The sequence below is a fragment of the Protopterus annectens genome, chromosome 13.part0, assembly GCF_019279795.1.
Source record: "Protopterus annectens isolate FY-2018-M chromosome 13.part0, PAN1.0, whole genome shotgun sequence".
Taxonomy (NCBI): Eukaryota; Metazoa; Chordata; order Ceratodontiformes; family Protopteridae; genus Protopterus; species Protopterus annectens.
In genome coordinates, this window is record NC_056747.1 from 761,187,978 (window position 1) to 761,207,186 (window position 19,209).

The 19,209-nt window shown below is 36.1% G+C and overlaps 1 protein-coding gene across 2 annotated transcripts in view; it reads left to right on the plus strand.

The window, feature by feature from the left end:
• The window catches only part of ANKRD13B (ankyrin repeat domain 13B), a 1,471,566-nt gene that overhangs the window by 1,022,335 nt on the left and 430,022 nt on the right, over positions 1 to 19,209 (plus strand). For both annotated transcript variants that reach the window (XM_044054460.1, XM_044054461.1), the window contains exons 3-4: positions 4,617 to 4,741; positions 6,089 to 6,134. In XM_044054460.1, the coding sequence (XP_043910395.1) occupies positions 4,617 to 4,741; positions 6,089 to 6,134 (171 nt within the window). The remainder of the gene's footprint in view (positions 1 to 4,616; positions 4,742 to 6,088; positions 6,135 to 19,209) is intronic.

Below are 19,209 nucleotides of genomic sequence, written 5' to 3' on the forward strand. Positions count from 1 at the left end.
GGAGCTAGGCACTTTGTGAATACCCTGGGTGCAGTAGGTAAGCCAAAGGGCAGTGCAGAGAACTGATAGTGCATGTCGCCTGCTTTGAAGCATAGGTATCTTCTGTAAGACTCCTTGATAGGGATGTGCAGGTATGCTTCTTTTAAGTCTAGTGTTGCCAACCATGCATCTTTACCTAGCATAGGAAGCAGCTGGTGAAGAGTCAGCATCTTGAATTTTGGAATCAACAGAAAGGTATTTAGAGTAGAAAGGTCCAGGATAGGACACCATGAATTGCCTTTTCTGGGTACCAGAAAAAATTTCGAATAGAAACCTTGTCCCTTTTCCTCTTCTGGTATCAACTGAATAGCCCCCATGCTTAAGAGAGAGAGTACTTGATTTTGGGCCTTTGCCCACTGATTTGGAGGTAGATCTGGCCACCCGCTTGGTGTTGGTAAGGTGTGGAAGTGAAATCTGTATCCTTGGGACACTATTTAAAACCCATTTGTCCTGAGTAATGAGTTCCCAGTTTTTGGCCTGCAGACCAATCTTTCTGCCTAAAGGAGCATTCAGTTGGGAAGTGCTTGAAAGTTTGAAAAACAAGTCATTGAGACAGTTTTCCATAGGGGGGAGTCTTACTACTCCCTGATTTGGGTGCAGAAACCCCCCACTGCTTAGTCTTGTGTGTCCCCTGGGACTGAAATCTGGGGTTTCTGCTGTGTCTGGGTCTGGCTTGAGAAGACCTGGAAGGGGCTGGAAAGGACCAATTCTTAGAGAGCCCGTGCCTACTATATCTAGGAGGCTGAACTTGTAAGAAATCTTTAACAGTTTGCATGGATTTAGCTTTATCTTCCATCTTTTTAAGAACGTCCCCGGCCTTGTTGCCAAACAGGCGGTCCTGATTTAAGGGAGCATCCAACAATTTAGTTTTAACATGATCAGGCAAAGATTGCTCCTCAAGCCAAGCATGCCTTCTGAGCACAGACCCAGTAACAGCAGCCCTGCAAGAGGCCTCTAATGAATCAAATCCACATTGCAAAGTATGTTTTCCAACCTCTTCAGCAGAATGCATTAAATCCTGTAATTCTTTATTTTCCGCACAGTCAGGAATCAACATCATTTTCTGTTTAAGCAATCCAATGACATGTTGCTGATACTTTAACATATGAAACTGGCAGTTTAAAGCCCTAATGGCCAAGGTTGCAGAAGTGTAAACCTTCTTACCCCATCTGTCCAGCATCCTGGAGTCTCTATCACAAGGGGTAGGATTTTTAGCAGTAGAAGCCTTAATGCCCTTGGGGCCCTGTGAAATAGTCTCTGGATTTGCAATAGGATTTTTAAAAAGGAATTTGTGAGACTCAGGAACCCTGTAATATCTGTCAGGTTTTCTGGGAGCAGGAGGCAAAGAATCAGGTGCCAAACTAGATTCCGAAAAAGCATCATCAACAATGTCTAGTACAGGAGGAATAGCTAAAGGCCTATGCTGAGGCAGGAGTAAGAAATCCCTAAGCCTCTTTTTTGAATTAGAAAAATCCTGGCTTTCCCAGTGGAAATGCTCCCTTAGAGTATGTAAGGTTTCACCAAAAGAAAAATCCTCTGGAGGGGAAGCAGAGGGAATAGAGTCCTCTGCATCAGAATCCTCATAAGTATATTAGGGCAAGTCCAGATCATCAGAAGAATCAGAAAAATCATAATCCTGGTCAGAAGATTCATAAACAACTTCAGTCCTAGGTCTCTTAGAAGGGGGAGGTTGCCTTCCCCTGATTAGAATTATAAGATCTTCAGCCATTCTTGTCATTTGTTTTTTAGGCATAGAGGCCTGAGCATGCTGCCTGGGCATCGGTTCTTTAGGCATGGTTCGAGATTTAGGCCTAAATGAAAAAGGAGGTGTTGGTTTAATATGCAAGTTCATAGGCCTGAATACACCCTCAGAAGCCAGTGCCTGCACAGCGGCTCCGGACCCATCCAAGGCAGAGACATTTGCGGGTTCCATAGTTGAAGCATCTTGCGGCATACCAGACTCTAAATGGGTTTCAGTAGAGGCCTGCGAATCAGAAGTAGTGGGTATCAGGGGCTGCAAAAGTGCTTCACTGAGTACCGGCGAACTGGCGAATGGCTTAGGCGAAGCATCGTCATCAGTTTTGGACCTCAGCGGCCTGTCTCTGTCTTTATCTTTGCATTTTTTTCGAATTCCCGGTAGTCGGATGGCTAACCGATGACACTTCTGGATAATTAAACCGAGAACTGAAATATTTAGAGGCAAAAATATACCAACGACAGATAGTGCGCTGATTAAATAAAGCACAAAACTGACAGCAAGGTATGTCGTGGTCAGGGCCTAGGCAAGGAATACAGTTGTTGTTGTTGTTATTGTGTCTTTCGTTTTTTTTCCAGTTAGGGGTCGCCACAGCGGAACTCCGGTCCGCTTATGATTGGCAGTAGATTTTTACGTGCTGGCTTGCCAGGCCTAACACACAACCTTCAACGTAGGAACGCCCACTCACGCATGTCACCACACAGAAGACGCTCTAACTGAGAATTGAACGGGCAACGTCTAACTGTGAGGTGACAACGCTACCGCAGCACCAGCACTGCAGTAGGCAAGGAATACAGTACGAATGAAAATCTTTATGAGGTATTTGCTTTCCACAAGTAATGCAATTATTAACTTTTACTGACAGCAGAAAGGAGCAAGAAAAAGTTTCCCCAACAGGGTACTTAACTTTAGTTGAAGACTTCGGTTCTGAAACTTGAAAATGAAAATTTCAGGAGTCGGCCGACTGGCACTTGTGAACTGCTTCTGCTTCGGACACCGCACAGCAAGAAAGACTGGTGTAATGGCGTCGGCTGCATGTTTTATACCCCTGACGACCTGACGTCTTGAAAGAAGGGACAGCAACTGATACAGGACCCAAGACTTTGTTAATCAGGCCGACTGAGGGCTACTTCAAGCAGATAACCCAAATGTAATGACTGCAACAGTGAAACACGAAGAACATCAGGAAATTCATCCCTGGTTTGACACCTATGTCTCTAATGGACATAGGCAGCTTGCAAATGGTTCATGTCCTATGCCCCTGATTTTAAATGTTTCATCTTCCAAGCCCCTGCTTACACTTATCGAGGGTACCAGAACTTCTCAGAGATTTGGGATGTATGGCTAGGCTTAAAAAGGCCCCTGGGGTCATTAGCCTAGTAAACATCTATGAACCTATGAAGTGTCCAGGCTGTTCTTAAAAATAACTAAACTAGTGCTTGCTTAAATGTAATTTGGTAGTTTATTGCATGCATTAACTACTCTCTCAGAGAACCAATTAGTACACTTCTCATTCCTATATAATCATCTACATAGGTTGTTTGATGACTCTCTACTACTTTTTGATATCACCAGACATTCCTAGGGGTAGTTGCCTCTGAATACCCTATATACCTGAATAAGGTCTCCTATTAAATATTTATATAAAACACTGTGCAAGTTCAGATATTTTAGTCTTTCATAATAACTTAAATGTTCATATCCATGGATGCCCTTGGTATATTCCCACTGTACGTTTTCAAATTTACACATGCTTACTTTCTTATAAGGTTTCGCTGTTGATATTTCATACTTTAGTTTGGGTCTAATGTAACCTGCAAACAATGATTTCATCATTTCTGATTTCCTAGACTCTATAAATCCTTTTGTGCATCCTGTAATTTTGTAACTGTCATTAACTAATTGGTTGATATGATTAGAAAAACTCAAAGCTGGATCTACCTATATATCCAGCTCCTTTAATGAATCTACACTTTCAATCAGTGTGTGCTGTATTAAATATTCACCTTTCAAACTATGTCCCTCAAATCTCATATGCTTAATTTTTGATGCATTTATTTAGCATATTATTGTCCTGTGCCCAAATGGTCAATTTAGTCAAGTTCATTTGCGCACATGAACACTTGTAGCAAATCCTAAAATTTGTATCCCCCTAGTGTCTAACTAAGTCTAAGATTAGAATGATTCTGTATTAAACTTGCATTTTACATGGCTGTAGTTTCACTTGACTTTTAAATATTAAGTGGTTTGTTTTTAATCTGTAGGTTTCAGACCTAAGTGCACCAAGAAATCTGACTATTTTCTTTCTTCATTTATACTGTCATTAGCAGTATAAAAATTGTTCCAGCCTTTCACAATATTCCTGTCAGGTCTATGTTTTCATATAAAATTCAGTTGTAATATCCACAATTGTAATTTCTTACCTAATTTTCTCCTCCTTGAGATGGTGCAAGTGCAGATTATTTATATTTGTAGGTCTCTTCACTAATGCAGTTGAATATGTCGTATAATGTCCAAGCTCTTTAAAATTATTTAATACATTTAATAATAAATCTAAGCTGTTTTAGAGGGAGCAGCAGTAGTTAAATTAGTAGTCATGGTTTAGCAGCTGAGAAACTTCTTTCTATAGGCAGCATTCAGGGTATCTGAGCTAATGAACTAGAGAAAGTGTACAGAACCAACTTGAATAGAAAATAACTAAATGTATTTCAAAGTGAATATGCACTCTTCACACTGTATACCACCTATGGATATTGCTTTAACAGCAAAGACACTGCACCTGTCAGACTGTGTCACTATCCTTTTTGTTCCCTTTCCACAGTGCTTCAGGAAGCAGTGACCACACGGGACACAGAACTCGTGCGGCTTATGCTGAGGTATCGTGACTACCAGAGAGCACTTAAGCGTTTAGCTGGCATTCCCATACTCCTAGAAAAACTAAGTCAGGTAAGTACAGATTATATAATGATTTAGATTCATGCTACCCTAACCAAAAATGGGAATATCCTGAGTTATAACTTAAACAGAATGTTGTACAAGAAGTCAGTTACTGACAAGCATGTGAACTTAAAAAATAGACTCTTTACATGACATTCTTAATCATACTTTAAACAATTTGGGTGACAGAGGGAAGTAATTAGCGCACATTCTTATGAACCAGGAGACACAACCTTTAAATCCACTGACTTTCAGATAAGACACTTAAAGTTTCATCTGTCTGAGTTAGTGGTTGTGCAGGTGGATATACAAGATCCTGTGGCACATCATAAACAGAGCAGACTGTATTTTTATTAATAATACAGAACATACAAAGAGTGCAGTATAGCACAGCATAGCATAGCATAGTATAGTATAGTATAGTATAGTATTAATATATTATTAACCTGTACAGGAATTGCCATGGTTTCTTTTTCAAATTTCCCCTAATCAGTATGACTGTCACCTTCATTCTGCTTTTGACTATGATTTCTGGGGCTGTCCTTGCCATTAAAAACAAATAAACTATCATAGCTCTCAACCTTCCATCTTCAAAATGAGGAACACCAGCCCTCATAATGTGGAACAAATGAGCAAAATGTGGAACACATGCTAATGGCTTACTAACAACTTCAACTAGGAAGGCCATAGTATGGTTAAATATGTTGGTTTTACTTATAGAGAAGATATTTTAATGAATTAATATGATTCATTTCTATTTACCATGGATTTCACTTAAATAAATTCCTAACACTGAATGTGTGACAGACTCTTTCAATGTGGAACATTGAGGAGCTTTGAGGAACATGAACTTTTTAAGACCCCAAATGAGGTATGTTCCTCGTAATGAGGTACACTTGAGAGGTGTGTAAACTATGGTAATTGTTCATTCACATTTGCCCTTAATGCTGTGAGGTAATAAAAAAAAAAAAAAAAAGAGTCCTATGAAGACAGAATCTAAGCTTGTCTGTGTTGCATAAAAAAGAAAATTGTAGTGATTCATTTTTGTGTTGCTATAGCATTCTTTGTGTTTGTTTTGTTGTTTTACAGCTGTGTTATGTACTTAATACATAGCCCTAAAAATTGTAACCGAGTATTTTGTCTCTTTAATCTAAGAAGTATAATTAATATAGTAGGTCATGACTTACTCTTTAGGATTGAATCAAAACTGGAAAAAACATGTTCCCTATATTCTTGCCTTTCTGCTGATTAAACCAAATCAAAAAGGTTGTTTATAGATATTCTCACATAAATGAAATAAAATGAAAGAATTAAACATTATGAATAAAACCTTGAACATTTTGATTTTTTTCACAGGCACAAGACTTCTATGTTGAAATGAAATGGGAATTCACAAGTTGGGGTAAGTTTCACAAGTCACTGTGTCAGTCTGTTAGCCTGTACAGTTTTAAACCTCTGATAAGAAGCTATGACTTCTAGGCCTATGAAAAGATAAGAACAGAACAAAAGCAGATTGAGCCTTCCAGGCATTAATAGGTGCTTACAAATCATGGTAAATTTAAGAATAATATAATATCCCGGTTTTGGAATAACAAGACTTGCAACTGAGTTATCTAGCAGTCTGCCATTTACCTTAGGTTTCTCCTTCAGATTTTTTTAATGTATGCTTGACCGTTGAATGTATTTCTATATAGCGTTCCTTGATTTGCACTGCTAATTGATTTCTTCATCATGTATTGTATCACATCATTCTCTATCACTTGGTCACAATATTTAAATTGTATTTTTTTCAAAAATGTAGTCATGAAATTTGTATACTTTGTGACTGCATTTTCCTATGTATGGAGATCCACTCAATATGGGCTATGCTGCCTATTCCCAATAGGACAGCTCAACCATCAGGATGTAAGTAAATGTACAAAAAACAACCATCATGACCATACATGCATGTACACACATACACACACACACACACACACACACACACACACACACACACACGCATGCACTCATTCAGACATACACAGACATGGACATACAACTGCATCACTAGTATAGCTCTCAACCTCTTGGCAGAAAAAATCTGGACAAAGCCAAAAATAATGTGGGGAAAATCCCAAAAAATAGGGACAAATTTTAAATATTGCTCTTATCAACTTAGAAAGTTGCTATAAAAGGTCTTGTGTTACCATGCATTTTCTGAAGTATGTGAAGTCTGAAACTCAAATGCCTGTCATCATATAGTGAATTCAGTCCTCACTGATTTGCTTCAGAAATCTAGAAAACCACATATTTTATGAGGGCAGACTAAAAATATGAGGCAAAAATTCTGGACATTCTGCGAAAATATGGACATTTGAGATGTATGATCACCAGGTTCTGCTCACAATGAGACTATGTGTTTTGTATGTGTGGAGCTCCACTGAATATGGGCTGCTATTCTCAGTGGGAGAACTCAGTCATTAGAATGTAAATAAATGTGCAAAAAAAGCCTCCACCATAAATATTTATAACTATCATATGTGCAATCACTAACACACACACACACACACACACGCACACACGCACACACACACACACACACACACACACACACACACACACACACACACACACACACACACACACACACACACACACACACACACACACTAACTTACACACAACACAACACAATACAAAGTTCATACACACTTGCTCACACATGCACACATAACTGCATCATGAGATTCTGCTTCATTCACCAAAAGGAGGAGGATGATACTGTACAACAGAAGTCTGTAGGACTCCTGATAGGACAGAATACAGGATAAGCTGATTTATTGTGTACAGCTCAACCACCAGTGGTCATTTCTACTCACACTAATGCCCTCTGGGAAAGATTTGACTTAGCCATATGTTGTCCTACCAGTGTTATCAGTTAGGACAGGCTGGGGTAGAGTGACCGAATTGTCCCCTCCTAGCATTGGCTTGTCATCGATAGCAACAATAATCATTTGGTCACACAATATCTGATGTGACTGTGATCTTCTCTGCCTCCAGTGCTTATTGCTGTCCATAGCAATTCCCACTAGAACAAGCTTGATGTGGCTTGCTGTGATTTCATTTTCTCCCAGTACTGATTATTACCCACAAAGATTCATAGTTCCTTAGATGTAGGCTTGGTTTCGTATGTCTTTGCAGCAGTTCATCTGAGGACTTGATTGGCCTGGAATGGTCATTTATTTCTTTTCTACTAATACTGATCACTGCTCACAATGACTTCAGCTAGTACAAGGTAGGTTAAGTTTAATATGGCTGTCAGTTCCTGTTTCCTTAGGATTTCTCTTTGCCATGGCTGGACATAAGTGGTCTCAGCTACATTCAAACATTCAAAATATCTATGAGCTCCTTTTCCACTGAACCTGATTATACAGCAATGTAAAGGAAGGCCAGGACTGGTTTGGCTATGAGCTCATCTTTCACCTGTATTGATCACTTTTCTTAGTAAATACCAGTATGACATACTAGCTGTGGTGTGTCTGTGAGTCCTGTATTTTGAATGTACATTATCTTCTAGGTTAACTCTTCCTAGAACATTTTAGACTTAAAGACATTGCCCACTATCCCCTATATTATTTTGCTAAATCAATACCTATAGCAACTTTTACACATAGAGGCTGGGAATGCTGCAGCAGCCACCCTCCCTCCAGAGATGCAGGGCTCTAGCTTCACTGTCTAGTAATCTAGTAACCAGAATGGGGGGAGGGTATTTCAGGAGCCCTTACCTTTGTACCTGCTCGTTTGCTGTCCATGTCATGTAAAAATATGAAGCGACTGTTTAATTTTAATTGCTCTCATTACCTCAATTAAATGAATTCTAAAATTCACTATTTGGTTGGGCTTCATTCAGTCTATTACATCTGAGTTCAGGAAAAGGTAATTTACTAAATGAGTATGAAAACATTGGACACAAAGGTTGAACCAGTCTCCTGTGGTTTATTAGGAGACAGAGGGGCACTTTTACATTATTTGTTTTTGACACTTTTAATTTAGTTGGGCTACTCACAAATCTGCAGTGTGAAGGGATTTTATTATAATATAGTCCACAGTTTTTTAGTATGCCTGTATGTCTGCATGACGAATACCTTACTTTAAATGTAGATAATACACATTAGTGTATAGTCAGGCTGTGAACCCCACTGAGTTATGATTGTCAAATAAATCTAAGATGCCTAGCAACTTTTGTTTCATCTGTCCATGCTTCTGAGTGGGGTTCCTATCTCATAGTCGAACTTGCACAAGTTCGAACCCCATATGGTCGAGACCATAAGTTCGAACTTGTACAAGTTCGAGTGTTTAAATGGAAATCTCAGTAAGGGAAGGTTTCCGATCATTTCAATGTGGTGCGATTTTGGAGTTGGTATATTTAAGTAGCGGGGTGTGTGGGGGGTGCAGGTGGGCTTTCCCCCCTGCTTACAACAGTTTATTTTGTTTTAAGTACTTTTTTTTTTTAACACTAGTCGAAGTTTTGTAACTTTGAACGGAATGGTTCAAACATTCCGTGTTCGAAGTTATAAAACTTCGACTATGTGATATAGACCCCTCTGAGTAATATCTGACTCCTGTAGTGACTCTGTGAACAAATTCTGCCATCCACAAAGTTTACTAGGCAAGTATGGAATGGAAGCAGAGTGCCAGGCCTTTCTTCTGTATCATATACATACTACATGTAAACCTTGGGACAATTTAGAATTGCCAGTTTGCTTTCTCAATTGTCTTTGTGAGATAGGAAGAAACCAAAGAGTCTGTAAAAACTCATGTGAACACAAGGAGGACACACAGACTCCACATAGAAGGCACCCCAGCCAAGAATTGGACCAGAGAACCTCTTGCTGTAAGGCAGCAGTACAACACACTGTTCCACTGTGCCATCCAACAATTGTCATTAAGTAAAGTTAACCCCCAACATAGGGTGAGTATCGGTTCCATAGATTTAACAAAAACAAACTCATAAAAGCCATCCTGTTCTTATCACATATTTTTTTCACTTGATTCTGGTAGGATTTTTACTGTTATGCAGGAGTGTATAACAAATGGCATGAAATTATCAGAGGAGAAAAAGAAAGAGGTAAGAGTTGCTCAGTTCCAGAACAACCCACACTAATAGCTTGATTTAAGAAGACAATATCATCTAAAACATGGGCAAAAGGTAACAAGTCAGCCTTTCTGAAAAGCAGCATCACCTTCAGAGAAGTGAAGATGCCCCATATGAGTGCTTAAGAAAAGCTTTTCATTATCTGTTTTTGGCACTTTTATTTATTTCTTTTTTTCAAATAATTTTTTATTTTCCAAATAATATAATGTTTAACAATACAATCATCAATAAACAAGTATTATTAACCTTTATATACACTATGTACAATTGACCTGAACAAAGGAGGGGAAAAATAATAAAATATATGAAATTAGTAACACAAATTTATAATATTCAATTAATAAAGTATAAAGTTACACATTAAGTATTTAGGGTTCATTTTTAATGTCTCAATAAGAGTTACAATTTTTTCCCAAGAATTGTTTGTCCATGTTTTAGGTGAAATTCTCGATTCCTTCACCTTGATTTCTAATGTTGCTGTTTCTTCCATCAATCTCAAGAATTCTTCCAGAGTAGGTTCTTGTGAAGACTTCCACTTTCTAGTTATACATTTCCTTGCCACAGCTAGTATGGCCCAAAGTAGGTATAGGCCTTTTTTATTCATTCCAATAGTATCATTAACATTTAAGAGGACTAAAAGATTTGGTTAAAATAAAGGTATCTGTGAGCCTAGCTTGGAGAAAAATAGTAATTTCTTCCCAGACTTGTTTTATATTAATACAATCAAAAAATGTATGAGACCAATCAGCTTTACAGTTTAAAAAAATATCTCCAACAAATGGATTTATCAAGTGAATTGAATTTGGCTAGTTTATCAGGTGTAATAAACACCCTGTGAATATATTTCCATGTAAATATTTTCCATACTTGTAAATCAAATGTTAAGTTAACAGAACATAAAATATTTGTTTTAATTGATAGATTAGTGTGACATCCTTTTGCTATGAAATTCCAATATCTTGCATTAAGGTTAGTTTTATATGTTATCAATATTTTGTATAATTTTGAAATAAGATTCGTCCAATTATAATTGTCGTAAATAACTTCAGATATTAGACTTATCAAATTTGGACTAGTTTTATAAGGAGAATTTTAAGATCCTTAACATATGATAATATGCTTTGTAGTATCAACCAGTCTGCTGATGGAATGTCATATTTATTCTGAATTTGTTGAATGTCTAATATTACTTGATTCTCTATACAATGTTGCCAACAAGTGAAGTTTTTCCCCTCCCATCTAGTTAAAATAACATTATGAATTTTATTGAAGAAATTCTTTGTAGAGCTAAAGGGTATTATCAAGTCTAGCCAAATCTTAATATCCATGTTAGTATATATAAATCTTCTGAATAAATTGTAAACATTATTTATATAATTTAAGTTTGTTGGTTTTGTTATATTATATCGAATATTAACAGTCAATATGTGCCACATCCTATTATTTTGTTCACATAATATACAATTTTTAATTATTTATTTTCATTTAAAAAAATAATAGTGTGCAATGTTTTCCATGTTGAAGAATAATTAGGATGTATCCAATTAATGATAGTTCTTAATATGGAAGCTTTTATGTATGATTCTAGATCTGAAAGTTTAATTCCAACCATTTCCTAAGATCTAATAATGATGTGTATAGGCTATTCTATTTCTTTTTGGATACCAAAGAAAGTTTAATAGAATTTTATTTCTTTCTTTCAAGATTTTCTTGTTAGGTACTATAGGAATAGCTTGTGCAATGTGATTCATTTTTGGAAGTATTGTCATTTTTATTATTTGTAATCTGTCTTCAAATCTCAAGAACATTTTATTCCAGCTTACTATTAACATTTTTATTTTATTAATTATGTTGCTATAATTTGTGGCTAACGTAGATTTCAAATTATCACATAGGGTTATTCCTAAATATTTTATTATGGGAACTTGTTTTCCTATCACACAATTTGTAGTTAAGATAAAGTCTCTCTTTTTATTCAAATGTATATAATTAGATTTTCCCTTGTTAAATCTAAGTCTGGAAATATGATAAAACCTTTCCACTATTTAATCTAGTTTTTGTACTGATTTCTCCGAGACAGATAATGTGAGTAAAACATCATCAGCAAATAACATAATTTTTGAATTGAGTTGACCATATACATCTATGTCTGATATATTAGAGTTGTGGCATAGTAATGAGGCAAATAATTCAATTCCTAAGGCAAACAGGATGGGAGACATCAAACATCCATGCTTTGTACCTTTGGTTATTTCAATAGCCTTCAAGGTAAATGGCCCAAGTTTTACATAAGCCAAATTGTTTTTATAAATAATCTTTTTTAGCATAATAAAATTAGTAGGAAATTCAAACAATTCTAAAGCCTTAAAAAGAAAATCCCAGCTCAACGAATCAAAGGCTTTTTCTATATCCAAAGCTACTATTAGAGCTTCTTGGTTGTTTCTATTTAGAAAATCTATGAGTGTTAGAATTCTTTGTATATTGTCATGTGTGTGTCTTTTATAAATTAATCCTGTTTGATCCTCATTTATTATGTGTGTCAATGATTTTTTTATTCTACTATTGACATGAAGATTTTATAATCATTGTTAAGTAAAGATATTGGCCTGTAAGATTTACACTGTAAAGGGTCTTTGTTTTCTTTTATAATGGGTGTAATTAAGGAGTATCTCCATGAAATTTGTTGTTGTGTTTTGTGCTAGAATTTCATTTAAAGTTTTGTGAAACAGTGACATTACTGAAGATGGAAATATCTTATACAATTTATTAATTATTCCATCAGTTCCTGGTGTTTTATTACTTTTACTTTCCTTGATATTTTGAGTAATTTCTTTTAGAGGTATTTGTTTTTGAATGTCTAACTTTAACTTTTCTGGTATCGCCTTTACCTTTACTAATTTCAGGTCTAAGTTTGATGTATTAGTTATTTGTGAGAATCATTATAATGGTCAGAAAAATAATGTTTAAATGCATCTAGTTGTTTTTTTTCCTTCCTTCATGTATAATACTTGTAATATTATTTTCAATCGAATGTTTTTTTAATCTTATTGCTAAATTATGCATATGTATGGGTGATACTGCATAGGAACTAAGTTTTAACCTTTCTACAGCTGTATTAGTTTTGTGAGTTAGGATTTCATTATATCTTTTGTTTAAGTCTTCCAATGCTTTTTTATGATTATTTTGTGTGTAAGTAGATGAATTAATAGTGAGATCTGTAATTTGTCTTTGGATGTTACATAATTCTGATTCCCACTCTTTTAGCTTGTTTTTATACCATGAAATAATTTTCCATTTAGATAGGTTTTCAAGATATCCCAAAGATTAATTACATTTATTTCATTAGTGTAGTTTATATCTAAAAACAATTGTACTTCTGAATCTAATCAAGGTTTAAATTGTTTTAATTTTCTAATGTAAGCTGGAATTCTTGGCATAAAAATAAATTTCTTATACTCTGTATGTATTTTGAGAATTAATGAATTATGGCCTGAAAATGGACAAAGGATTATGGAAAATGTTATTATTTTTGAATTTAGCTCTTGAGATATAAAGATTTTATCAATTCTTGTATGTGTCCCAAATCTGTGGTCTTGGTGTGAAAATAATAATGAATTGGTCTCCTTATAACTAAATGTATCAATTAGATTTAAACTTTCTTTCCATTTCATAAGTACCTTCCCTATAGAACTTACATGTAAATTTATTTTGCTTGTGGTCTCTGATTTATTCAACATACAATTAAAGTCACCTCCCAAAACCAAATTTCCTTTATATACTCTAGTTATTAGATCCATGTGTTTTCTTATTGTTCCAACCCCAATACCTGGAAATCAATATATATTTACTAATGTCCAAAGTCTATTTTATATTTTACTATTACTATGGCTAGGAGTCCTTCTTTATCTTCAGATTCGTAAATGATTTGAGACATAGTGACATTTTTTTTCCATAAAATTAAAGTTCCCCTAGTCTTTTTCTTATATGAAGAGTGAGATAAGATCATATATTCATTAGGATTCCAGCTAAAGGTATCAATTGTTTTGAAGTGAGCCATAAATTTTTTGTCACTTTTAGTTGGGGTTGTTCACAAATCTGCCATGTGTAAGGATTTTATTATAATATCGTCTGCATTGCTCCCAGACCTGCAAGTTCATTTTTTCTTAATACGTAATGTCATGTTGTATTGTGTTGGTGTTACTACTTCTGCTTGCAGACTGGCAACATTCTGAAGCAGAAATGGGCTTTTATTTTTATTTTATAAGCTTTCAGTTATTTTTATCTTAGCATCAGCATATGTAAAATATACAATTGCAAGCTTGTCTTACAGTACTTCCTGACTTACACATCACAAAAGAAATTTATGACAGGCAATAGCCTTTGCAGTTATGTATAACTGTAGTCAAAACAATGATTTCAACTTTAATTTACATGTAAGTTCATATTTAAATGAGCATGCTTTTCCTGAGTTACCCTGCTCAGGTATTAATGGTGTATATACTGTTGAAAATTAGACACTGAAATCATCATGCAAACAAACCTGGAATAAAACATATAAGAAATAGTTTTTGCCTTCCTTGTACTGTCATTAAGTGTAGTAATGCCTGTTATTTTTGTGTGTGTTATTAGTTACTCATATTTGTATATAGTTGTTCTTATATGCTCCTTTACCATGTATTCAAAATTTAGCAAATTAAAAAATTGTTAATCTCTAGACACTCACATGCATTTCCCGGTTTGCCTTTTCTTGGAACAACTCAATTATGTTAAGATCTACTTGGTCACTTAACACTGTCTAACACAGCAAATGTAACATTCTCTGGTTACATCTTCCAATTTTTTCCACTGATGACTAACAGGAGATAACATTTACGTAATAGTACAAGCACATCAATAAGCTTTTCGACTGTTCCCCCACACTTTCTTCTCTTTCCTGTCTCTTCCACATATTATCAGCATATTTAACAGTAGCATGTTACCTATTAGTTTTAAGGCTATTCTGCCTTGTTTAGCTTGCATTTTCTCTTGCCTTCTTCTTTATTGCATACTTCACCCACTTCCAATATCATTATATTGTCAATGCAACTGTTAATATAACAGTGGTTGATATGACCTAATTAAATAAATGCATTATTGCTATGCAGATATTGTACATAAGTATTCCATTAGTTATTTCTAGCACCATACTGTCCTCATATTGTTTTCCTTGTATGTTGTAAATGTATGATACACTATGTAACATTCACTTGCTGGAAATGTATGCTAATCATTGCATTGATATTATGTAGAAATACTGTATTTAATGCTCATTGAGTTCAGGCCTTGGCTGAAGAGGATCAACAGACCAGTCTACTTACCCTGTTACCAAATAGTAATAAATAAATAAAAACTCAATCCGCAACACCAGAGATCATCGCCAACTTTACAGGATGTAAAATAATGTGGCAATTCACATAATAAAGTAAAAGATGGAGACGTTCCACTCATTAACGCCACCTTTAATATATGTTTTCGCCATGCATTTCATCAAACATAAACCAGAAACTCATACAATCAACACTATTTGAATGCACTCCTTAACTACCATTGGATAATTATAACATATGATTCAAAACTTAAAGCTATATAATCTAAAATGAATTTAATGTAGCTACAAATTAACTCAATATTATTCAAATCATGAATATATACCATTCCTTTGATTATTTATTTATTTAAAACAATCACACTTTAAAACACTAAAATACATTTAAAATGTTTAAAATATGTAAACCAATGTACACTGTTGCTTATATTTTATAACCTTGCAGCTCTTAACGTAAGTACTGGCGCAAGGGACAAATTGCCATTTAACTCTGATGGTCTATTTACCTCTAGAATAACCTGCCAATATAGTTCTCAATATTCTATTCTGGTCTCCCACTGACCACCTCTAACATCTCGGGGAACTTCTTTGAGTATAAAAAATACAAAACTAACATTAGGGCGGGAAGACATGTCCTTATAGAGAGCATTATTAATATTTGTGTTAGATATGTCCCTTATGTGTTCATATATTCTTCTTTTTAACTTTCTCTCAGTTTTTCCTGTATAAAAGATGAGACATTTCTTACATGTAGCAACATAAACTAAACCACTGGTCTCATATGTGGAATAACTCACTCCAGAAAAGTATCTATCTCTTGATACTATCATTACCCCTTCACTTTGAGCAACAAAGGGACATTGTGGACATCTTCCACACTTGAATGTCCCTCTCTTAGTACAATTAGTGACCTTCACTTTATTCATTTCCATAAGGTCTTTAATATTTAATCCTTTTCTAAAAATACATATAAAGGGAGTGTCACTGATACCCCTCAAGTCTGATATATTGGAGAACCTGTCCCATTCTTTCGCTAATATGTCTCTAATGGTGAGGGCATCACCACTAAAGTCTGTGATAAATGCACTTTCAAAATCATTATTTACTTTTTGATTTGAATTTACAGCCTGACCAGAATTAATTGGTTCGGCAATAAGATCCCCCCCTAGAATAGGGGCAACTCTGTCTTGTCGAGCCATTTTAACTTCTTTATATACCTCTTCTGTAATGCCATTAGGGTATCATCTATCCCTAAACATATTTTCTAATTTCCTAATTTCCAACTCAAAGTCTTCATCGTCTGAGGTCATGCGACTAATTCTTACATATTGGCCCTTCTCTATACTTTTTTTTTCTGGCTTGTAGGATGCGCACTATTAAAATGCAGAAATAAGTTTATTTATTTATTTATTTATTTATTTTCAGTTTGATTACCGGGGAAGTCCTCTGGGCCGAGAAATGCCCATTTTCAGTGGAGGCCCGGGGAGAAAAGCTCCAATAGCAATACAATACTATGAAGGTTACAAAATACAATAAAGGTTACATAATGTAGAGGTAAAATTCAAGAGTGAGATTCATACATTCAGTAAATTGCAAAATACATCATAGGACAGTATAAAACAGGCACTTTTTTTTTTTTTTTGGGGGGGGGGCTCTTCAGATGTTTACAATATTTACATATTTACAAACTTGGAGTTAATTAAAGTCTGCTAGTTCTGCTTTTGGAGGAATAGAAAGAGAAAAAAAAACTTGAGAGTAAAGTGGAAGAGGATTGTCGAGAGCTAGTGGGGAGACTCGTAAGTGTTTATGTAGGGTGAAAGCAGGAGCATTTCCATGTGGAAGATAGGTGAAGGAAAAGTTGGGTTTTGAAGGATTCAGTGTTATGTATAGTCCCAAGAGAAGGAGGAAGGAATTCCCATTTTTTACCTAGAGAGAAGGAGAGTAGGAGCTGGCCAACGGGACGTTTGGGTTTGTGGATGGAAATTAGGTTTTGGTGTTCAGATCTCAGGGATCTGTTTGGGATGTATAGGGGAAGGATGTTCATTAAGGCTGGGCATTTATCTGGGGAGAATATTAGTTTGTGAGCGGTGGTTAGTTGGAGATAGTCTAGGTGGTTAGGGAGTTCTAACCAGTTCAGAGATTTTAGGCTAAGGCAGTGGTGAGTTGATATTTTGGATTTAGTGGCAAATTTGGAGATCTTATTGTAGCAAGCTTCAAGTTTAGAGGTGTTGGAAGCAGACAGATTGGTTAGAAGGGGGGCACCATATAGAAGAGAAGGAAGGAGGTAAGTAATTGCTAGGGAATGCCTAGAGGAGTTGGAGAGAAATTGGTTATTCCTATATAGCATACCTAGCTTTTGGTGGGTTTTCTTTATGTTTTGTGGTATGTGGAGGTCGAATTTAAGGTGTTTGTCTATGGTGATGCCAAGGAGTTTTGCAGAGGGGACCACTTCAGTAGCAGTGTTAGTTTGGCTTAGGACATTGAAGATGTTTTTGTCAAAGGAGGAAACCCTGGTGGGCAGGAAAATTAGTATTTTAGATTTATTGGAGTTGAGGGAGAGGTGGTTTTGGTGCATCCAGTTCTCTGTAGTGGAGAAAGCTGTTTGAGTCTTAGTTAGTAGTTCAGAAATGTTGTGGGCAGCACATACTAAGGTAGAGTCATCAGCGTATTGGATGACTGTAGTGTCAGGGATGACAGTGTGGAGGTTATTTATAAAGATGTTGAAAAGCATGGGTCCGAGGATGGACCCCTGAGGAACGCTGGTAGGTGTAGGCAGAAAGGAAGAGTTGCAGTTCTTCCATCTGACAGCTTGAGATCTGTCGGATAGGTAACTTGAGAACCAGGAAAGAGTATTAGGGGAGAGATTAAGATTGGCAAGATGAGAGAGAAGGTGTGTATGGGAGATGGTATCGAAGGCTTTAGATAGATCTAGCAGTATAGTGGATACAATAAGTCCAGAATCTCGGACTTGATTGACTGTTTCTAGGAAGGATAGTAAGGCTGTTATGGTGCTGTGGCCATGTCGGAAGCTGTGTTGGGTGGGTGTTAGAAGGTGATTCTGAGTTAGGTAGGGCAAGAGTTGGAGGTGGACACATTTTTCAAGTATTTTAGATATTGGAGAAAGTAGGGCAATGGGGCGGAAGTTAGAAATAGTGATGTTTTTACCTCCTTTGTGAAGAGGTAGAATGAAGGCTGAATGCCAGAGTTTGGGTACGTATGACTCAATGATGGATCTGTTGATCAGGATACTAATTGGGAGAGCAATACCTTTGGCAGCGTATTTGAGGAAGGAGGAGGGTATGTTGTCAGGGGCATTAGAGCAAGGCTTGAGTTTGGATAAAAGTTTTTTTATAAAGGTGGTGGAAACAGGTTTGAGCTGGAAATTAAGGGGACAGTTATTAGGGTTGTTGGGTGCTGAGGACAGGGGGTTGGGTGGGTTATTATTAGGAAATGTTTTGGTTAGTTTAGCTATGGATTCAGTAAAGAAGGTGTTGAAGTGGGAGCTCAACTCACTATCAGTTAAACTAGGGTCAGGGCAGGGATTATTCCTTGATCCAGGATGGAGAAGAGAGTTGACTGATTTCCAGAATTGTTTTGGATTCTTATTGTTGTTGGACTGAAGTTTATTATAGTAGTTTTTTTTTTGATCATAGTGCTAAGTTTTTTTACTTGATTGCGGAGTTGGGTATATTGGAGCAAGGTGGAAGACAGTTTGTTTTTCTGATAGAGCTTCCAAGCTTTGTCTCTGTGGCACATAATTTGTTTTGTTTCTTTAGTCAGCCAAGGAGCAGAGTTGGCTTTGGTTCGTTTGTTTCTTAGAGGGGCTAAGGAGTTAAGAGTATTTAGGAAGATAGAGTTGAAATGCTCTACAGCGTTGTCAAGTGGAAGAGTGTTTAGGATTTGCCAGTTAATTTGTTTAAAAATGTTGGAAAAAGTTGAGGGGTTGAAGTTGCTAAGGTTGCGAGTTTGGATGTA